The sequence below is a fragment of the Geotrypetes seraphini genome, chromosome 12 (assembly GCF_902459505.1).
Source record: "Geotrypetes seraphini chromosome 12, aGeoSer1.1, whole genome shotgun sequence".
NCBI classification, from domain to species: Eukaryota; Metazoa; Chordata; class Amphibia; order Gymnophiona; family Dermophiidae; genus Geotrypetes; species Geotrypetes seraphini.
The window spans coordinates 76,624,396-76,648,397 of NC_047095.1; the positions used below are offsets into that span (position 1 = coordinate 76,624,396).

Genomic DNA, 24,002 nt, shown 5'->3' on the forward strand with positions numbered 1-24,002 from the left:
GTGGATAGGGACAGATTCTTCAGGCTGAAGGGGACAACAGATATGAGGGGGCACTCGGAGAAACTGAAGGGAGATAGGTTCAGAACGAATGCAAGGAAGTTTTTTTTCACCCAGAGGGTCGTGGACACTTGGAATGCGCTACCGGAGGAAGTGATCAGGCAGAGTACGGTACAGGGATTCAAACAGAGACTGGATGGATTCCTGAGGGATAAAGGGATCGTGGGATACTGAGAAAGCTAACCAGAAAATAAATGTAGAAACCCAACCAGGTCGTGCAGGTGCAAGACCGGAGGGCTAGGACTTTGATGGGAAGATAGGACTCAATTAGGAAACCGAGGTGGCATGGGGGCCCCTTCTGGTGATTTAGACAGGTCGTGACCTGTTTGGGCCGCCGCGGGAGCGGACTGCTGGGCAGGATGGACCTATGGTCTGACCCGGCGGAGGCACTGCTTATGTTCTTATGCTTATGTTCTTATGAAAGTCAGCGATCCTAGTGGGAGACTCGATCCTGAGGCATGTGGACAGCCACATAGCAGGAGGGAGAGAGGATCGACTGGTGACCTGCCTCCCAGGAGTGAGGACAAAGGACATCGTGGACAAAATTGGAAAGATCCTGGAAGGAGCGGAGACGGAAGAGACCGCAGTAATGATTCACATCAGGACAAACGATGTCAGCAGGAGAGATTACAGAAGAAGCACACTGATAGAACAGTTCAAGATTCGGGGAAGGAAGCTGAAGATAAGGATCCAGAAGATAGCGTTCTCAGAGATCCTACCAGTACCCAGGGCAGATGTGAAAAGGCAGGAGGAACTACAATCAATAAATGTGTGGATGAGGAAATGGTGTGAGGAAGAAGGATTCCACTTCGTGAGGAACTGGACAACGTTCTGGGGCAAGAGCAAGCTTCTACAAGAGAGATGTACTGCACCTGAGTGCGGCGGGAACTAGACTTCTAGCAAACAACGTCAAGAGAGGAATAGAACAGGCTTTAAACTAAGAGGAAGGGGAAAGCCGACAGTTGACCAAGCATCGACGATTCGGAAGAAGGTATCCCGTGAAGATACTAAGGGGAAGCAAGGCTGGGAAGAAACAAAAGACAAATTATAGGAGTCAACTAACCCAGAAGAGGAGGTTAGAAAGATTGTAGCAAATAAGGAGACACTAAAGACCGAAGCACAAGAAAGGAAATGAAGACAACAAAATACCAGGATCTAAATTGCATATATACTAATGCAAGGAGCCTAAGAAATAAAATGGGGGAATTAGAAGCCATGGCCAATGCAGAGGACATAGACATCATTGGAATCTCTGAAACATGGTGGGATGAGGAAAGCAAATGGGATACTGCACTGCTGGGGTACAAGCTCTATCGCCAGGAAAGGTCAGGACAGAAAGGAGGTGGAATAGCACTATACATAAAAGAAAGCATACAATCAACAAGAATGGACACATCAGATACGACCAACAAGCTGGAATCGCTATGGGTTAAAATACCAGGAAGGAAAGGGCCTGAAATAAAGATGGGCCTATACTATCGCCCATCGATATCGATGAAGAAATGGAAGCCGAGATGAAGCGAGAATGCAAAAGCGGTAACACGGTTATTATGGGAGGCTTCAACTACCTCGGGATAGACTGGAGTCTTGGAAGCTCAAGATGCGCTAGGGAGACAGAATTTCTGAAGGCTGTACAAGATTGCTTCATGGAGCAGCTTGTTAGAGAACCAACGAGAGGAAATGCCACTCTGGATCTAATCCTAAATGGGTTAAGGGGACCTGCAAAGGAAGTGGGAGTAGTGGGACCGTTGGAAAACAGCGATCATAATATGATCAAGTTCAAGATTGAGGTAGGAATAATGAAAGGAAAGAGAACCATAGCGACAACCTTTAACTTCAGGAAAGGAAACTACAAAGCAATGAGGGAAATGGTAAGGAAGAAACTTAGGAACACTTCCAAAAAATGGCAAACGGTAGAACATGCCTGGTCTTTTTTCAAGGACATGGTGAGTGAAGCACAAAACCTGTATATCCCCAGATTCAGAAAGGAGTGCAAAAAGAGTCGAACAAAAGATCCGTCTACAACGAACTGGCAAGGCTAAAGGTAAACAAGGCCATGGGACCGGACAATTTACACCCAAGAGTGCTCAGAGAATTGAGAGATGTCCTGGCAGAACCGTTGGCGGTGCTCTTCAATCTCTCACTAAGTACGGGGAAAGTTCCGTTGGACTGGAAAACAGCCAACGTCGTTCCTCTACATAAAAAGGGTTGCAAGGCTGAGGCTGCGAACTATAGACCGGTAAGCCTCACCTCAATAGTGTGCAAACTCATGGAAACACTAATTAAGTATAAATTAGATACGATCCTGAACGAGGGAAATCTCCGGGATCCCAGCCAACATGGATTCACCAAGGGTAGGTCATGCCAGTCCAATCTAATAAGCTTCTTTGACTGGGTAACAAGAAGACTAGACTCAGGAGAGTCCTTGGACGTCGTGTACCTGGACTTCAGCAAAGCGTTTGACAGCGTCCCACACCGCAGGCTGCTGAATAAGATGAAATCTATGGGATTAGGAGAGACTCTAACTGCATGGGTTAAAGATTGGCTTAGTGGCAGACTTCAGAGGGTGGTGGTCAACGGTACCCTTTCTAAAATGTCGGAGGTGACCAGCGGAGTGCCACAGGGTTCGGTCCTGGGCCCACTCCTCTTCAACATATTCATTAGGGATCTGACTCAAGGGCTCCAAGGCAAGGTAACCTTATTCGCTGATGACGCCAAACTATGCAATGTAGTAAACGGCTATAATCTTCAGGATGCTATGGAGCAAGACCTGCGTACTTTAGAAAGTTGGTCCTTGATCTGGCAGCTGGGCTTCAACGCCAAGAAATGTAAGGTCATGCATCTCGGCAACGGAAATCCTTGCAGAACTTACACCCTGAATGGAGAAACTTTAGCCAGGACTACGGCAGAACGAGACTTAGGGGTAATCATCAGTGCTGACATGAAAGCAGCCACTCAAGTAGAGAAGGCTTCATCTAAAGCACGGCAAATGATAGGTTGTATCAAGAGAAGCTTCGTCAACAGGAAACCTGAAGTCATGATGCCACTGTACAGAGCCATGGTGAGACCTCATCTGGAATACTGTGTTCAATTCTGGAGGCCACATTACCGTAAGGATGTGCTCAGAGTTGAATCGGTTCAGCGGATGGCCACCAGGATGGTCTCGGGGCTAAATGGTCTCCCGTACGAAGAAAGACTGAGCAAATTGCAGCTCTACACTCTCGAGGAGCGTAGGGAAAGGGGAGACATGATTGAGACATTTAAGTACATCACGGGACGGGTAGAGGTGGAAGATGATATCTTTCTTCTCAGGGGACCCTCGACCACAAGAGGACATCCGCTCAAGCTCAGGGGAGGGAAGTTTCGTGGAGACACCAGGAAATACTTCTTCACGGAGAGAGTGATTGAGCATTGGAACGAGCTTCCAGTGCAGGTGGTCGAGGCACGCAGCATCTCAGACTTCAAGAACAAATGGGATACCTATGTGGGATCCCTACGAGGTCATGCCAAGGGATAGGGTCACTAGGACTGACTGAGCGGGTCAGTAGAGTGACAGTATAATTGCAATTATTCTTTAGGGGGTCAGTAGACTTAAGAGGGTGGGTAAATAGTGTGGGCAGACTTGATGGGCTATGGCCCTTATCTGCCGTCATCTTTCTATGTTTCTATGGATAACTAATATAGTGAAGGAAGCGATAGGCAATAAGAAAAATTCATTCAGAAAATGGAAAAAGGACAAAACCAACAGGAACTGGAAAGAGCACATGAAGTATCAAAAAGAATTTCACCGTGTGGTTCGAAAAACCAAAAGAGAGTATGAAGAGAGGCTAGCCAGGGAAGCACGAAATTTCAAACCGTTCTTTAGATATGTTAAAGGGTAGCTGCCGGCTAGGGAGGAGGTGGGACCGCTGAACGAGGGAGACAGGAAGGGAGTAGTGAAGGAGGAGAAAGTAGTAGCAGAAAGACTTAACATGTTCTTTTCATCTGTATTTACAAATGAAGACACAACCAACATAGCCCAGTTTGCTCTCCCCGGCGATCCAGAGGGCAGGCAGAGAACGAGGCAGGAGCCCGATCCTGCGGGGGCATTGAGCCGTCTCCCCCCCCCCCCCTCCGAGTCCAGCGGGGGCCTACTACTTAAAGTGAGCAGCGTGGAAGCTGCTTGTTCAAGCCCAGTTTGCTCTCCCCGGCGATCCAGAGGGCAGGCAGAGAACGAGGCAGGAGCCCGATCCTGCGGGGGCGTTGAGCCGTCTCCGCTCCCCCCCCGAGTCCAGCGGGGGCCTACTACTTAAAGTGAGCAGCGTGGAAGCTGCTTGTTCAAGCCCAGTTTGCTCTCCCCGGCGATCCAGAGGGCAGGCAGAGAACGAGGCAGGAGCCCGATCCTGCGGGGGCGTTGAGCCGTCTCCGCCCCCCCCCACCGAGTCCAGCGGGGGCCTACTACTTAAAGTGAGCAGCGTGGAAGCTGCTTGTTCAAGCCCAGTTTGCTCTCCCCGGCGATCCAGAGGGCAGGCAGAGAACGAGGCAGGAGCCCGATCCTGCGGGGGTGTTGAGCCGTCTCCGCCCCCCCCCCCCGAGTCCAGCGGGGGCCTACTACTTAAAGTGAGCAGCGTGGAAGCTGCTTGTTCAAGCCCAGTTTGCTCTCCCCAGCGATCCAGAGGGCAGGCAGAGAACAAGGCAGGAGCCCGATCCTGCGGGGGCGTTGAGCCGTCTCCGCCCCCTCCCCCCCCCGAGTCCAGCGGGGGCCTACTACTTAAAGTGAGCAGCGTGGAAGCTGCTTGTTCAAGCCCAGTTTGCTCTCCCCGGCGATCCAGAGGGCAGGCAGAGAACGAGGCAGGTGCCCGATCCTGCGGGGGCGTTGAGCCGTCTCCGCCCCCCCCCCCCGAGTCCAGCGGGGGCCTACTACTTAAAGTGAGCAGCGCCAACGGCGCTCTGCCGTTCGGCGCGAAGGCGCACGGCAAAGGCGTGTGTGCCTTAGTGCGCGCCTTTGTGAAGCGACTCGAGTTGAAGCGACAAAACGTTATGATAGACTCTTCAATCCTCCATAATCGTCATCCATATACTGCACCTACCATTGCTGACAATCCTGCAGAATCTGACAGTACCTACAAATTCCAGTATACTTCCAAACAGCCTGATAAGTTGATAGTACTGTTTATCTCCATAAAATCCTGTATATCTTCCATATAGCCTGACAAGCTGATAGCACTGTTTATCTCCAAATCAACCTGCATATCCTCATAGAGCCTGATAAGTTGATAGTACTGTTTCTCTCCAAAATAACCTGACAAGCATAGACAAACTGCTATTGCCAATACTCTTATATCCCACTGATAGTTCTCCTTAATCCCACTTAACACTGATAGCACCCCCCGAACCAGCAGGGACCTACATAACATTGATAGCCTCACACCAAGTACCAAGGTCCAGACTCTCTAGCATCCTAAACAAAAACCACTATGCCTCCCAATTTCTCTACAAGCACACTCCTACATTTACTGCTCTTCCTACTCATAACCAACAGAAAAGCAGAAGGATATCATACATCCTCTATCCCAACCTTAACAGAATCCCACAGAGCCACTCTACCTTCCAGAAAACTATACTCGCCCAGAAACTTGATAGATTGCTCCTCATTCAACCATATCAGCATACCAACCAGCTGGGGAAAAAGACCGCCCCCAAAACCAAAATCAGTAAACCACAACTATCACCCACACTCCAAAGAAAATCTCCTTCATCCAAACTGCTCACCCATTCCCCAAAACTTAACACCACATTATCCTGTGCATACATGAACATCAGATCAATAAGCACAAAAGCAGACCTTATTAAAGACTGGATAGTTAAAAAACAACTAAGCTGCTTATTCCTATCCGAAACCTGGCTAACCTCAGAATCCGATCCCTCCATCACAGAACTCTGCCCAATGGGTTATAAAATAGAACTAATCTGCAGAAAAAAAACACGTGGTGGAGGTCTAGCCATCATACTCAAAAACAACATCAATATAAAGACCCTAGACAAACACTCCACCCCCCACCTAGATCTCCTAGCTTGTCAACTATCCGATGATTCTCTCATAGGAACTCTAACATGCATCCTCTGTTACTCAACACCAGGAAAATGGAATGACAACAAACAAGCCCTAGAAGAATTTATCTACCAGAACTCCCTAACATCTCCTCATAACCTTCTCCTAGGAGACGTAAACCTCCATCTAGAAGATCACACCTCAAAACAAGTACTAAATTTACTCTCATACCTTAATGCACTGAACTACCAGATCCTCAACCCCCAATCCACATACGAAAAAGGCCACCAATTAGATCTTGCTGCTTACATGACCCAACACCCTCACAAACCCAAAATCAATATCTCAAACGGTGCATGGCACCCCTCCCTCTGGTCAGATCACTATAAATACACCTTTGACATCAACTGGCCTCAAAGCATTAACAAACAACCTCCAAAAAAAACCTCCTTCAAAGCACGCCAAAAAATCGAACCCTCTATATTCTGGGATAAAGCTGACCACGCCACCACCAACATAGCCCCCAACGAATTCGTATCCCAATGGAGATCCATAAGCGAAACCATTCTAAATGAGCTAGCCCCATAAAAAATAAAATTCAAAATATGCAGACCTTCTGATAAATGGTTCAACTACGAACTTCTCCAGTCTAAAAAGCTCTGCAGACAACTAGAAAGAGACTGGAAAAAAAATAAGAGCTTAGAACACACCAAAACTGCATGGAGAAACCAAATTAACCAATACAAAACCAAACTCAAGGAAAAACGAAAAGCCTACTATTCCAAAATGATAGGCACAAAAACCCCAGACACAAAAAAGCTATTTAACCTAGTAAAGAACCTCACTGATACCAAACCTTACCTTTCCACCCAAGGTATCCACCCACCAACAGCCATCCACCTAGCCGACCATTTCAAAAACAAGATCACCAATATCAGATCCACATTCATCAACACACACACCCATCTAGAAAAGATAACAACAAATCCCTCAACAGGCGAAGCCATCGTAGCAGACAGAAGCTGGTCCGACTTCCCAATCCTACTCTGGTCGGATATGAACCGACTCTACAATAAATATAGCCATGCTTCCAGCGACCTAAATAATTGTCCCACCTACCTGTTATCAAATGCCTCCACCACATTCAAATCCAACTTCATGCTATGGATTCAAACCACATTGACAGAAGGCCAATTCCCACAGGACCTAGGAGAGATCTTAATCACCCCAATCATAAAAGATCACAAAGGCCCAATAGATAGCCCCTCCAACTACAGACCTATCGCTTCAATACCAATGTACGTTAAAATAATAGAAGGCCTAGTTGCTCAATACCTCACCGAATACCTGGAAAAACATAACCTACTCCACCCATCACAATCAGGATTCCGAACTAACCATAGTACAGAAACACTACTTGTCACATTACTAGATACAGCACGGCAACACATTAGCAAAGGAAAAAAAATGATATTAATACAACTAGACCTCTCCGCAGCATTTGACCTAGTTGACCACACCTTATTACTACAGATTCTCGACGCCATAGGAATCTCAGGCAAGGTCTACAAATGGTTTCAAGGGTTCCTTAAATCTAGAACCTACAGGGTAAAATACAATGATATCAAGTCAGAGCCATGGGCAAATCCCTGCGGAGTTCCACAAGGATCACCTCTTTCACCTACGCTCTTCAACCTCTTTATCTCCTCCCTAGGAGCCACTCTTGATACCCTAGATGTCACATCCTTCAGCTACGCAGATGATATCACCATACTCCTCCCTTTCGACCCATCAGAGACCACCACCACAACAAAGCTAGAAACAACCTTAGATACAGTAGAAAAATGGATGATGGATCACAAACTAAAACTGAACCCAGAAAAAACAAAATTCCTTTTGCTCGAAAAGGCCCAAACTCCTACCATCACCGAACTAGAAATCAAAAACACCAAATACCCAATACAACCCGAACTAAAACTCCTAGGAGTTACGATAGACAGATGTTGCACAATGCAGTCCCAGATCAATAAGACGACCCAGAAAGCTTTTCTAACCATGAGAAATCTACGTAAAATCAGAAAATTCTTCAACCAAGCACAATTCAGACTAATCGTCCAATCCCTAGTCTTAGGTCTGCTGGATTACTGCAACTCCCTATATCTTCCATGTCCAGCCACTATGATAAAACAACTCCAGACCATACAAAACACCACCCTCAGACTGATCTATTCACTTAAAAAATACGATCACTTAACAACTGCCTTCTTAGACTCTCACTGGCTACCCATACAAGCACGAATTCAATTCAAATTCCACTGCCTAGTATTCAAAGCGTTACACGGCTCTTCCCCCTCCTATCTAAATAACCGCTTAAACCAGATCTCCACCTCAAGACACAGAAGAACCTCGAACCCTTTTGCCTTACCCCCACTCAAAGGCACACAACGCAAGAAAATGTTTGACACCCTTCTGGCAACACAAGCAGCAAAACTCAACCATTCCATCTCCAACCTGATGACAATAACAGACAACATCAAAACATTCCGAAAAGAAATCAAAACCCTGTTTTTCAAAAAATTCATCCAAATATCTTAACCCCTCCTCTCTTACCTCCAGAAGATTCACCTACCTCTAGATAATTCTCCCCCAAATTACCCACCTAAACACCTTCCAAGTAAACAAACCCCATAAATAGATTGCAATCTTACCCTCTCTAACTGTATTCCATTTGTCTTTTTCACACAGTTCTGCACTGTCAGTTTAATATCCATCCCTTAAGTTCCCATAGAATTCTATCCAGCTATCTCCCATATGTTTAAAAAATAAAATAAAAATTGTATCTTCACTGGAAAATGTCCAGACAAATCTTTTGTAATCCGCCTTGAACTGCAAGGTATAGGCGGAATAGAAATCCGAAATGTAATGTAATGTAATATCGGAACCTGAGCAAATCTTCAATGAAGATCAAGCAGAAAAATTAACATCCATGGAAGTGAGCCTCGAAGACGTACACAGGCAGATAGAAAAATTAAAAACTGACAAATCCCGGGTCCGGATGGAATCCATCCAAGGGTTCTGAAGGAACTAAAGGAGAAAATAGTGGAACTACTGCAGCAAATTTACAATCTATCACTGAAAACAGGCATGATCCCGGAGGATTGGAAGATAGCTAATGTTACGCCCATCTTTAAAAAGAGATCAAGAGGTGACCCGGCAAACTACAGACCGGTGAGTCTGACCTCTGTTCCGAGGAAAATGGCGGAAGCACTAATAAAAGAAAACATCGATGAACATCTTGAAAGAAACAAACTTCTGATAACCAGCCAACATGGTTTCTGCAAGGGGAGATCATGCCTAATGAACTTATTGCACTTCTTTGAAGGAATCAACAAACGGATGGACAGAGGAGACCCCATAGATTTCATATATCTAGATTTCCAAAAAGCCTTTGACAAGGTACCCCATGAAAGCCTACTTCGGAAACTGAAGAACCATGGGGTGGAAGGAGACGTACATAGATGGATCAGAAACTGGTTGGCGGGCAGGAAACATAGGGTAGGAGTAAAGGGCCACTACTCGGACTGGAGGAGGGTCACGAGTGGTGTCCCGCAGAGCTCGGTGCTCGGGCCGCTGCTATTTAATATATTCATAAATGATCTAGAAACAGGGACCATATATGAGATAATAAAATTTGCGAACGACACCAAACTATTTAGTGGAGCTTGGACCAAAGAGGACTGCGAATAATTGCAAAGGGACCTGAACAAACTAGGGGAATGGGCGACGAGATGGCAGATGAAGTTCAATGTTGAGAAATGTAAAGTATTACATGTGGGAAGCAGAAACCCGAGGTACAACTATACGATGGGAGGGATGTTATTGAATGAGAGTACCCAAGAAAGGGACTTGGGGGTAATGGTGGACATGACAATGAAGCCGACGGCACAATGCGCAGCAGCCACTAAGAGCACTAAGAGAGGGAATAGAATGCTAGGTATAATCAAGAGTATTACTACCAGACGAAAGATGTTATCCTGCCGTTGTATCGGGCGATGGTGCGTCCCCATCTGGAGTACTGCGTCCAATATTGGTCGCCATACTTTAAGAAGGATATGGCGTTATTCGAGAGGGTTCAGAGGAGAGCGACATGTCTGATAAAAGTATGGAAAACCTTTCATAAGCTGAGAGATTGGAGAAACTGGGACTCTCTTCCCTGGAGAAGAGGAGACTTAGAGGGGATATGATAAAGACTTACAAGATCATGAAAGGCATAGAGAGAGTAGAGAGGGATAGATTCTTCAAACTTTCGAAAAATAAAAGAACAAGAGGGAAAGTTGAAAGGGGACAGATTCAAAAAGAATGCTAGGAAGTTCTTCTTTACCCAATGTGTGGTGGACACCTGGAATGCACTTCCAGAGGACGTAATAGGGCAGAGTACGGTACTGGGGTTTAAGAAAGAACATAAGAACATAAGCAGTGCCTCTGCCGGGTCAGACCACAGGTCCATCCTGCCCAGCAGTCCGCTCCCGCGGCGGCCCAAACAGGTCACGACCTGTCTGTATCACCAGAAGGGGCTCCCTTGCCACCTTGGTTTCTCATTGAAGTCCTATCTTCCCATCGAAGTCCTAACCCTCTGGTCTTGCACATGCACTACCTGGTTTGGTTTCTATACTCATTACCTGGTTAGCTTTCTATACTTATGTTACATCCCAGCTCCTCCCTCAGTATCCCACGATCCCTTTATCCTTCAGGAATCCGTCCAGTCCCTGTTTGAATCCCTGTACCGTACTCTGCCTGATCACTTCCTCCGGTAGCGCATTCCAAGTGTCCACGACCCTTTGGGTGAAAAAAAACTTCCTTGCGTTTGTTTTGAACCTATCTCCCTTCAGTTTCTCCGAATTGGACAATTTCCTGCTGGAAAAGGGGATAGAGGGGTATAGATAGAGGATTACTGCACAAGTCCTGGACCTGTTGGGCCGCCGCATGAGCGGACTGCTGGGCACGATGGACCTCAGGTCTGACCCAGCGGAGGCATTGCTTATGTTCTTATTAGTACAGTCCAAAGTATTATCTGCATTGTATATTGTCTTGATTTTTATATTAAGTGTGGAAAATATTTAGGAGATTTTAATATACCTTTACTACTACCAGTACTATAGTGCTGCAGGACAGTCTCTACTTAGAAGAGCTTACAATCTAATTTGGACAGACAGGACATATAGGGTTTGGTGAGTCACTTGCAGAGAGAATGATAGGATGCATAAGGGTAATTTTAGGGTGAGTGGACGTTAGGAGTTGAATGTAGCCTCGAAAAGGTGGGCTTTTAGCTTGCATTTGAATACTGATCAAGACAAATCCTGAAATAATGACTCAGGCAGTCTGTTCCATGCATACAGTGCAGCAAGACAGAAGGGATGGAGTCTGGAGTTGACAGTGGAGGAAAAGACTATGGATAGGAGGGACATGCCCGATGAACATGGGGTCCTTGCAATCTAGTTTGAGTAGTTTTAAGAAAATGTTGAAGAAACACCTTTTCTGAAAGATGAAATATGGGACTCTTTGTAATTTTTGGAGGCTTTACATTATTATTATTATTATCATGTTATATTGATGTTTGATTGTACTGTATGTTTGATTGTATTGTATGTGATTCTGTTTGTATATGTACTTTACTGTGACCTGCCTTGGGAAATAAAGAAATACAGAAACAGAGCTTACAGGAGGGGGAGTGGAGAACAAAAGGGAGATAAGAGTGGAGGGATATTGAGGGGCTGCAAAGTAAATGCTCTTGTAGGTCAGTAAGAGGAGTTTGAACTATATTCGGAAAAGGATGGGGAACCTATGAAGTGACTTGAGGAGAGAGGGAATGTGAATATGGTGGCTCTTGTGGAATATAAGTCATGCAGCAGAATTTTGCACGGATTAAAGGGAAGAGAGATGGTTGAGCAGAGGACCTGAGAGAAGCATGTTTGCAGTAATCTAAGTGAGAGAGAATGACAGTGTGCTCTGAAAGGAGAGGTCGGATTTTGGTAATATTATAGAGGAAGAAACAACAGGAAATTTGGTGGATCTGAGCAGAGAAGAAGCGAGAGAGAGGAGTCAAACATTACCCCAAAGCTGCAAGCTGACAAAACGGTGACGGTATAATCGCACGCCAGACAACAGCGCGCCGACAATCGAGTGCTGACAATTCAGCTTAAGACACAAGTGCGCCGTAGGAAAACTTAGTTTTTAAGAGCTCTGACGGGGGGGGGGAACCCCCCCACTTTACTGCATACTGTTCGCACTGCCATTGGGGGGGTGCAACCCCCCCATTATAGAAAAAATGGAACTTCCCCCCCTCAAAATTCTGTTTTCTCTATAATGGAGGGTTCCAACCCCCCAAAACCACCCCCCCTAACAGCAGCGCAAACACTATGCAGCAAAGTGGGGGGGTTCCCCACTCACACCCCGCTTCGGAGCTCTTTAAAACTAAGTTTTCCTGTGGCGCGCTGGTGTCTTGCGCTGAATTGTCTGCCCTCCATTGTCAGCACGCTGGTGTCTCGTGCGCAACTGACTATGAACCGACAAAACAGGGAGAAGGAAAGTGATGTCCACAGAGAAAAGGCAGAGAGACACCCAGGCAGCAATGTCAGACAGGCAGGCTGAGACTCGGTCTGCATTCTGGTAGATCTGGGAGTCATCCACATAGAGGTGATATTGAAAACCGAGGGAGTGGGTGGGTATATATGGTGGAGAGGGCCCAAGACAGAGCCTTGAGGTACACTAATTGACAGTGGGATAAAAGTGGAGGAGGATCCCCCATTGTATACACTAAGGGGCAGATTCTAATCTAATCTGATATTTGTGCATTGCACAATACCTATACAGGCTCAAGGCGACTTGCAGGTGGAAAAAGTGTATCTTGGGGCATAGGGGGGAAGGAGAGAATAGGGGAGAAAAGGAGTGAATGGACCTATTCATACTAAGGTTCACATTGAGATCAGTTGTCAAAGGGAAGGGTTTTCAGGTTTTTCTAGAATAGGGCGTGGTTTGGTTCTGTTCTAATTGTCTCTGTATAGGACACCAGTCTCAGCAGCTGCCAAAGAAGCGGTTGAGAATAGCACACAGTGTCCTATACAGAATCATGTCTGACATAACAGACAGACACCTAAACCTGCCTAACCGCCTTGATTTTCTAACCAGCACCCATGTCACAGGCCCGGGTAGAGAATTCCCCTGCCGCTATCAGCTGAGCAGCTGCAGAGGGACTCCCACAAGTCCCACCAAAATCGGCAGGAGGGATGCCAACTCCCTCCTGCCACCAAACCCCACTCCTCCCCTGAAGCAGCTGGGCAGGAGGGATGCCCACTTCTTCCTGTTCCCCAAACTCTCCCGAAGCAGCCCTATGGGAGAGGCCTTAGGTATCAGACTAATCGAAGTCTTAGGTTACTTCCAGTGCATCCCAGAATGCATCGGGAAGGGGAAGGCTTGCCATTTTGGAATGGTGAGCCTGTGGCTGAAGGGTGCAAGCATCTCTATGGCTGGACTTTCTCCTACAAGGTACAGGGGGGATGGGGGGTGTCAGGGTAGACTTAGGGATGCAGTGTGGGGGCCTGCAGCCTTGCGAGGGTGTCGGGAGGGGTTAAGGTTCACGGAATATCAAGGGCTCTGGGGGATTTGCGGCAGGACAGAGGGAAAAACGCTTGAGTACCTGAATAAATTCATGTAAACTGTTCTGAGCTCTCTTGGGAGAATGGTATAAAAATTGAATTGACTAAAGAGGAACAAATAAGTGCAAGGATGGAGAAAAAAGTCTGAAAAGTTAAGTGACAGCTTCTTTGAATGTATAAAATAATTCTCAACTGCTGTCATGAATATTATTATTGGCAGAAAAAAACTCCATCTGCACTTACACAAAAATGTCCTCAATAGGCCCTAAGGCATCACTTATTGTATTCAACAGCCTTTGAATCCCATAGCCTTAACAGCATAGTCCCAATTTATTTTATATCCAAATTCCTGACAAAGATCTTAGTTTCGCTGGTACTTCCAGCTACTTCAAAGGATTCACATAGAGACTACAACACTCTATGCACCCCATAAGAATATAGGAATAGCCTTACTGGGTCAGACCAACGGTCCATCAAGTCCAGGAGCCAGTTCTCACGGTGGCCAATCCAGGTCCCTAGTACCTGGCCAAAACCCAAGGAGTAGCAATATTCAATGCTACCGATCCAGGGCAAAAAATATATACAGGGGTGACCAATTCAAACCGTTGATATTATGGAGTGACTAAAGTGGTCAGTGAAACAAAATTAAGTCACTGCTGGATCATCAAGAAATGTGATTTATATATTCAAGAGACTTATTTTGTACTTAGAACTCTGCTCAGAGACATGAAGGCTGATTGCTCCGCCTCACCACCCAATCATTGCAGTGTTCAAAAAAGGCTCTGAGAAACTTTCAATAAATAACGTGCTAGCTTTAACAGCTATGCTAACACTGTAAATGCTTCCATGAGATTTAACTTAAATAGTGACTGGTTCCGACGTGCCACGTTTCGTTGCTGCGTCAGGGAACCGACAAGACAACTAGTTTTAAAGCTGGAGGTGAAGTCACTGAAAACAAGAAATAATACAGTAAAAATCCATTCCTTATAGTTTAGTTATATACAACTTATAAAAGCTCAATAAGCTACTAAATACACTAACTTATGGCTATGAACTGAATGAACACACTCACCATAAGATTGAAAAACCTGGTTCACTCAACATATGTTTCTTCTTAAATGTCTCGAACCAAGCAAGCACAAGTACAGACGCTGTTCATTCAGTTCATAGCCATAAGTTAGTGTATTTAGTAGCTTATTGAGCTTTTATAAGATGTATATAACTAAACTATAAGGAATGGATTTTTACTGTATTATTTCTTGTTTTCAGTGACTTCACCTCCAGCTTTAAAACTAGTTGTCTTGTCGGTTCCCTGACGCAGCAACGAAACGTGGCACGTCGGAACCAGTCACTATTTAAGTTAAATCTCATGGAAGCATTTACAGTGTTAGCATAGCTGTTAAAGCTAGCACGTTATTTATTGAAAGTTTCTCAGAGCCTTTTTTGAACACTGCAATGATTGGGTGGTGAGGCGGAGCAATCAGCCTTCATGTCTCTGAGCAGAGTTCTAAGTACAAAATAAGTCTCTTGAATATATAAATCACATTTCTTGATGATCCAGCAGTGACTTTATTTTGTTTCACCGATCCAAGGCAAGCAGTGGCTTCCCTCATGTGATCTATTGAGGACATTTTGGTGGAAGTAATTCACTCTCAGGATGAACTGTGCTGAGATGTTAAGTTACAGAATAAGTGCTTGCCATATGGATAATGTTACCTCCTCACCTGGTTTCTATTCTGTGCAGGAGTCCCAATGGGAAACCCCAAACGAAGAACCATGCAGGGAGCTTTGGAGATAATACGAACAACATAGAACGAAGATGGAGAGATATCCATGGAACTGTGAAGAAGAGGAGGCATGATTTCAATGTTCGTAGAACATATAGTTTATATGTTGGCAAATAAAGACCAACAGCTCATCCAGTCTGCCCAACTCAGAATTGCTCACTTGGATTAAGATGTGCATACAAATTCCCATAAAATCAATAGCAACTCACCCTCACCTATGTCTTTGACTTGCCCTCCTTCTTAATCTAAGCAAGCACAAAATCGTAACTCTGCGCAGGTGAGAAATTCTCCCACTCTTGAGAATCTCTCACCCGCACAGCATTACGATTTAGTTTGTTTTTATTTTCTAATCCACAAGCTTTTATATCTGGATCGTTAGGGTCCTCTGAGGAAGACAGCATCATCGAAACATGGACCGTGTTGGATCCATAGCTCTCAATGTTTTGGGTCCTAGATATATTTTATGTGGATTATCAAATTGTATTTTCAATAAAGCCTGCATCCATCACCTTCTCCAGAGAGTTTTTTGGTTTTTCCTTCCATGCATGGCACCTCAGTCCTCCTGGAAATCTGATTCTGTTATACCACTAATGTTGAGGGTTGTATCTACCACTCTGTATTGGTTACCCCAAAATAACTATACAATAGCTGATTTGGATTATAACCTTCACTCAAATACTTCATGATCATATTTCCCATCATTAGGATTTGTCTGTGATTATCAAACTCTGCTTCTCAAAGTAAAGCAGTTATGAGCTCAGCACACACCAGCAAATACTTATCTGCTTTTGAATACTGACCTACTTATAGATACGTACACTGTCGAGTCATATTATTATTATGACCACCTGCTAATGTCCAGAATAACCATCTCTGGTAGCACGGACGGCAGCCAGACACCATAGGAATGATTCAATAAGTTGCCGGATGGTTGCTAGAGGTATCTGGAGCCACGCAGACTGAAGACATCTGACAGCTGCTGATGGGTGTGTGGTGGTGGATCCAGATATCAAACATGTCAATCGAGGTGGTCCCAAATGTGCTTGATTGGGTTAAGATCTGGGGAATTCGGAGACTAGGGAAGTAGCTGGAAGTCTTGATCATGCTCTGGGAACCACTCGCAAACAATTCTGGCGGTATGACATGTAAGGGTGTACTTGATCGGCAAGGATGGAGAGATACCCATACTGGATACGAGTGCCCTCCAGAGGTATCAAGGGACCCAGACCATACTAAGAAAACATTCCCCAGACCATAATGCTGCTGCCACCAGCTTGTGTACATCTAACAATGGTTGCTGATTGTTTGTTCTCAACGGTTTCACACCTGACCCGCCAACATCCATCCATTCGATGGAGCTCAAAATGCCAGTTGGTGCAAGTCCAATGTTGACACAAATTGCAGCCATTGTTTGCAATGAACCCTCGTGAGCATAGATGCAGTCACCAGCCATCTGCTCTGGAGCCCCATTCGCAACAGGGTTTGCTGCACAGTCATTTTGGACATACATCTGGAAGCCCCCTGGTTCGTTTGGACAGCAAGTTGCTCCATGGTAGTGTGCCAATCGTCCGCACCAACCTGAGCAGCAGATATTCATTTCTCGCATCAATGGCTTGTACTATGGCCTCTTCTCTCCCAGAATCAACCGGAAAGGAGGAGGCCTGCCTCTGCTTTACAAATCATTCTTTGATGTCCAGCTCCTTGAAAAGGGCAGTCATACTTCTTTAGAATTCATGTTAGCTTCAGTCAACGACGAACTTCACCCCTACTCTTTAGGTATCCTGTTACTTTACAGACCACCAACCACCTGGAACAAATCCTCCGAACTCGTTCTCGAGACCATAACAAGGGCCTTCCTAAAATTCCAGAGACTATTGATCATTGGCGATATTAACCTCCACCTAGAAGATAACACCAACAAGGATGCAACCAAATTCAACAACTTCCTCACCTCCCTAGGCTTCACTGCTCTTTCGCTCACCCCTACCCACGAAAAGGAGCACACACTAGACATCATCAGCTTCCTTGACTTGACTGAGCACAAAACTTCTACTGAAGAGGCTCGTTGGGAACATGCTCCCTGGTCTGATCACCTTCTAGGCTCTTTCTGCCTTCCCATTTTCATGTCTCACCTTGGCACTCCACCCCGAGCCACAAACTCTATTACCCACCGCAAAAAAATCACAAGTGAACTGTTCTGGACCCAATTCCTCAACCAACTTCCCTCTTTTCCTAAACCTGTCAACCCAGATTCCAACTGGCACAACTAGGTAATCCTTTCCGAGACCACCTACCGTGCTCTTGCCCCTTTATCTACTAAACCTATCTCCTACTCCCGCAAGGCTCCCTGGTATCTTCCATACCACAGGGATTGAAGCAGAAATGTCAAGCCCTGGAGCATAAATGGAAAAAATCGAAATCCCCCTCAGACAGACAAACCTGGAGAGACAATATCAAATCCTATAACACAGTATTAAGGAAAGCAAGGAAGAATTTCTATGGAGATAAAATTTCCAGATCAAAAAACCAAAATAGTACACTGTTCAACATCTGGCGCAACCTAACCTCAAAAAATGATTCCACATTTCCCCCCTCCCCCCCATCCGCAGACAACCTAGCTAAATTCTTCGTCAAAAAGATTACTACCATAAGGAGTTCTTTTCCCTCAGCAGTCTCTTACAATTCTCTGGCCCCAAATGACTCTAACCCTATCCCTGTTGATAGATCCTGGACAGCCTTTGAATTCGTAGCCGAATCCCAGATCTCTAAACTTTGTCTCAAACTGAAATTCTGCAAATGCATCCTGGACCCTTTCCCTTCCTACCTTTACGAAAACATTCCTGTGCAGGCCATCTCCTCCCTTACCAGGCTTATAAACTCTGCTTTACTATCGGGCCTGTTCTCCACAGAAATGGGACACATTGCCTTGTCCCCTCTACTGAAAACAGCTGATCTTGACCCTTCCTTACTATCTAACTACCGCCCCATAGCAAATACCCCTCTCCTAACTAAATTGCTAGAGGCCATCATCGCTACCCAGCTCTCATCCTACCTAGAGAGATTCTCTATTCTCCTCCCCTACCAATATGGCTTCAGACCCAGCTTCAGCACCGAATCCCTCCTAGTTTCCCTAATTTCAAAGGTGCAACAACTACATTCTCGTAACAAGTTCGCTGTCCTATTACTATTCGATCTCTCTGCAGCTTTCGATGTCATCCACCACGACATACTACTTTATCAACTTTCTGAGATAGGAATAGACTCCACCGTCCTAAAGTAGTTTTCAAACTTCCTACGCTCTCGCTCCTACACTGTCAACACAAATGGCACCATGTCCGTTCCTTGGACTCCATTTTGCAGTGTCCCTCAGGGATCACCCCTATCCCCTATTCTCTTTAACATCTATATGTCCTCCCTGAAACTCCTCCAATTATCCCCCCTTGAAACAATCTACACATACGCTAACGACATCCTTGTCCTTCTTGAGACTGACCAGAACTTCACCAACCTCCCCAAAAACATTACAGCCTGCATAACGAGACTCCACTCCTGGTCCCTCTCGATACAGATGAAATTGAATGTATCTAAAACAGAATTACTCTGGCTTGGCCCAAAATTTGAACATCTGCCCACCCTCTTCGCACTACCCTCTGGCGCTGCACTGCAGCTTGAGTTCTCAAGCAAGGTCCTTGGCATCATTATCGATTCTTCCCTCTCCTTCAATGACCACCTCAACTCCTTGGCAAAATCATGCTTTTTCAGCCTCCACATGCTGAGGAAAGTAAGATCCTACTTCCGCCATCAACATTTTGCCGTCCTTGTCCAATCCATCATCCTCTCCAAACTAGACTACTGTAATGCCATTTACTTAAGCCTGACAAAAAAAAGTCTTCAAAGACTCCAGCTAATCCAGAACACTGCGGCCAAGTTGATCTTTGCAAAACACAAATCTGACCATGTTTCACCATTCCTGGCCAAACTTCACTGGCTCCCAGTGATTTCCAGAATCCATTTCAAATGCACCAGCCTGGCTTTTAAGATCATTCATGGCATCCTTCCTCCCCTAATCCCACTATCTTATAACTCCTCGAGTCCTGACTCCACCAGACCCACCCAAAGATATAAACTTTCCTTCCCCTCTCTACATGGTATTCTCTATGCTGGTAAATTGGGAAAATCCCTCCTTTTCAAAATCACAGGGCTTTGGAATGATCTTACTATCCCGCTGTGGAACCTGGGCTCCCTCCAAGTATTCAACTGAAAACTTGGCTTTTCACTAAAATGTAACTCACTCTTTCCCCCTGTACGCAACCCTACCTTATTCTTCTCTTTCTTTATTTAAGTTCATGTAAACCTTTTTCCTTCTTTTCCTATATTTAAGTTCTTGTGCTGAGCTCCACATCCGTGGAGATGATGCAGTATATAAACTTAAGGTTTAGTTTAGTTTAGTCAGCTCAGGTCAGGTCATTGAAAAGGTTCCATTCATCCAATCATAGTACACTTCAACCACAGCAGCCCATGAACAGTTCCCAAACTCTGCCATTTCCGAAATGCTGTGCAGATGATCATGCCTTTTTTCAATGTCTGATAAATCACGCTTCCCCCCCCCCCCCATGACAGCCACAATTTCTATATTGGCAACTTGCTGACATCCCACCTTATATACCCACAAAGTCTGCACATGACATTTGCGTTCGTTCACTGTCTGTGTGTCTCTAGTTATAGACAGTTAAGAAATCTTTTAAATAAATAAGTAGGCCGTGGTCATAATAATGTGACTCAATGGTGTATTTGCCAGAAAGACGGCACAAACTTGGATTAGATTTTTCTCTGTGGTGTTCTTTTGCAGAGCTCTCCTTGTCATTTTCTTGCAACAATGAGACCTTGAAGGGGCACAAAGTGTTACCTGTACATCAGTTTGACATAGGAATATCCTTCCACCAGCACAAAGCTGCTCCAGTCTCGAAGGAGAGAGGTGAGGGCAGAGTGTGAGATGCGGCATTGAATGGTGCTGTAACGCCCATTATTCCCTGGAGTGTGTAAGTGTTTTGGGACTGGCCTAAGGGTTGAAACAAACAGTTATCAGGAACAGCAGTTCTGCAATATGCAGTCACAGTAGCCCACATTTCCTAAGAGACAAGTGCACTGGCTTTCTCCCTTCCCACCCACTGCATTCAATCTACTCCTCTGCCCCAAGTCTTTCCCTTCTACCTGGTTAGTGTTCCCAAATGATTATCTCCATATCTGTCCATCCCTCACTCTCTAGCCTCTCTCAGACCAGGCACGTACGTGTCATGTTCCAGGATAAGGACAATGCGATGCATGTGCAGCCACCTCTGCCAGAAGTTGGCATCCATCGACAGGACTGGTTTCCAATAGGAGGCAAATTGGGAATGACTGGAATCTGAAGCACTGTGCTGCAGAGACAATACCTGAGGGGAAAAAAGCAGGATTTCATAAGACCAGTTGTAGCAAATGAGGACTTCTATTCATTTACCAAAATACTTTAATAAAAAGGAAATCCCAAAGCTCCCAGAGGTACATTCCTCAACTCAATCTTCACCTCTGATTATGGAGTCACCAATATTATAGCAGGAGAAAAAAAATCTGGTCGCTGTGATGCTGGACCCTCTGTTGTTTCTTTGGTGGAGATCAATGAGTTGCAGATGCTAAAGAGACATTTGGAGGAGTTTTTAGATTGGGCAATCTACTACTATTACAATTTATCACTTACTAGTTGTTTAGCCCGTTACATTAACGGGTGCTAGAAGGTAGCTAGCATCTCCCCTTTCTCCCATCCCCCCACGGTAGCCAGCATCTCCTTTTCCAACCCCCCATTCAGCATCTATTTTGAAATGCGGTCCGTGCTCGGCCGCCGCAGCCTGCAGCTGCCGACAGCTGCCGCGGCCAGCAGCCACCGCGGCCTGCAACCGCCGACAGCTGCCGCGGCCGACATCCACCTCGGGCCGCCGACAACCACCGCGGCCTACATCCGCCTCGGAGGGGGGGGGGGGGAGAGTGTTTCGCGCGCATGCGCACTCCTATCTGCGGTGCCCTACACTGCATGGAAAACGGAACACGCGATGGGAGTGTGCATGCGCGGTTTAGGCTTTTATTATATTAGATAATATAGTGCTGAAAGGCGTACACAGCACTGTTTGTTTTGACATATATCGACAGTCCCTGCTCAGATGAGCTTACAATCTAACTTGGGCAGACAGACGTGAAATATGAGAATAAGGAAACCAATATAGTTCCCCAAACTAGTGGTGGAAAAAACTAAAGGCAAAAGAATTGGCATTCGTGAAATGTAAAAAAAACTCAAGAAGAAGAGTACAGAAAGGAATATCGGATGAAACTGAAAGTCAAGAGAGAGATATGTGGAAGAGCAAATGGCTATAACAAAAATTTTTTCAGGTATATTAGTGAAAGGAGAAAGACAAAAAATGGAATTACGAGACTGAAAGAAGTTATGAAGCTATGTGGAGAGTGATAAGGGCAAAGCAAATGTGCTAAACAAATACAGTACTTCTGTTTGATATTCACAGAAGAAAAACATGGAGAAGGACCATGATTGGATAGCAAAATTACACCTGAGAATGGAGTGGATATCGCACCGTTCACAGAAGGAAGTGTTTATAAACAACTTGAAAAATTGAAGGTAGAGGAGCCTTATCAAGATGGCGTCCTGAAGGATTCCGGCAGAATGCCGTCACACCTTTGTTCCTGATTTGATGGTGAAAAGGAAATCTAAGACCCAGGTTTATCCCACGGAACCCAGGTCGGTTCCACATGTATTGGGCCCGATGGATGCTTTTGTCGAGCGAGGCGCTGGGATAGAACCAGATGAGAAGTCCTCGGCTGGAAGATGGAGTGAGGCGGACCACTCTCAGGCTTCCCTCGAGGCAGTCAGCCTCTCTCCAGAGAAGCAGAGTTCGCCGGAACAGCCACGCCCCCGACTTTCATCAGAAAAGAGTGAAGCAGCAATGCTGGAGGGTAGCGAGGAGATTGAAGACCTCACAGTAGAGAGTTTCCATCGCCTCAGCATTGTTTATACCACCAACCGGCGCCTTGGTTTTGACCGGTGACCTACAAGAATCTGCTACAGCAATGTTGCCTTCAGGTACTGTGTTCAAAGAGGTAGAATCTGCCTTTTCTATTTCTCCTTTAAAGAAACCCCCAGTTGTGGACTTGGACTCAATATGTGAAGCGATTTCCATATTACAATCTTCCCTTAGGGCTTCAATTAAAAAACTAGCTGTACAAACTTCTGGATCATCATTAGAAACTTCTACATTACAACAGAAATTTGGGAAATTAGAGTCCAAAGTCTTGGACCAAGAGAAAAAATTAGAAAGCATAGGAGCACAAAGTCAGCTCCTAATGAGAGAAAATGGTTATATAAATAATAAATTGGAGATATTAGAGAATGCAACATGGAGACAGAACCTCAAATTGATTAATTTTCCTAAACTTCTGCTTTAGAATTGTTCAAGAGATACCTTTCAGAGGTTTTAAAGATGCCTGAATCTTCATATCCTCCTATTTCAAAGATTTACTATCTTCCTTTGGAAAGAAAAAATTGAGAGAAGAACCTGATCCAGGAACTGAAGCTCTAAATATAACAGAAATCTTGGAAAAATCTGATTCTGAATTAGCTCAAACAGCTACTCTGTTTGTGCAATTGGCATTAGATTCTGATAGAGAATGGTTATTAAAGATGTTTTTTAAAGCTAAAGATAAATTGTTTATGACCCATAGAATTAGAATGTATCCTGATGTGTCCAGAATAACTCAGAAAAAAAGGAAGCAATTTTTGTTATTACGACCCCAAGTCCTAAAACTGGGAGCATTTTTTGTTTTAAAATTTCCCTGTAAGTGTTTGGTTAACTTTCAAGGAGATACTGAAAGGAATCAACAAAATAGAGCAGGAAAAAAAATTATTTACAATGTCCAATGTGACACAGACAAGAAGACATGGACTGAAGCTAAGGGGGGACAAGTCCAGGACAAATATCAGGAAGTTCTGCTTCACGCAACGAATGGTGGACGCCTGGAATGCTCTCCCAGAGGAGGTTATTGCGTAATCTACCGTTCTAGGATTTAAAAGCAAACTAGATGCACATCTCCTTATGAGAGGCATAGAGGGATATGGGTGACTAAAATTACGCCAGGTGCACACCTGGCTGGGCCTCCGCACGTGCAGATCGCCGGACTTGATGGACCGAAGGTTTGATCCAGAGATGGCAGTTCTTATGTTATGAGCAGAACAGACTTACATTACATTACATTAGGGACTTCTATTCCGCCAATACCTTGCAGTTCAAGGCGGATTACAAAAGAGCTAACTGGACATTTCCAGTGAAGTTACAACAGTATTGGTTGTTGTTTTTTTTGGTTACAAGGGAGGAGAGGTAGCTGGATTAATTCCGGAAGAACTTGCAAATTGGATATTAAATTGATTGTACGTTACTG

The 24,002-nt window shown here is 45.1% G+C and overlaps 1 protein-coding gene across 4 annotated transcripts in view; it reads right to left on the reverse strand.

The window, feature by feature from the left end:
• The window catches only part of SZT2 (SZT2 subunit of KICSTOR complex), a 523,775-nt gene that overhangs the window by 417,106 nt on the left and 82,667 nt on the right, over positions 1 to 24,002 (reverse strand). For all 4 annotated transcript variants that reach the window (XM_033916162.1, XM_033916160.1, XM_033916161.1 and 1 more), the window contains exons 12-14: positions 20,817 to 20,959; positions 20,434 to 20,586; positions 15,465 to 15,579 (exon numbers count right to left, since the gene is read on the reverse strand). In XM_033916162.1, coding sequence (XP_033772053.1) covers positions 15,465 to 15,579; positions 20,434 to 20,586; positions 20,817 to 20,959 — 411 coding nt within the window. The remainder of the gene's footprint in view (positions 1 to 15,464; positions 15,580 to 20,433; positions 20,587 to 20,816; positions 20,960 to 24,002) is intronic.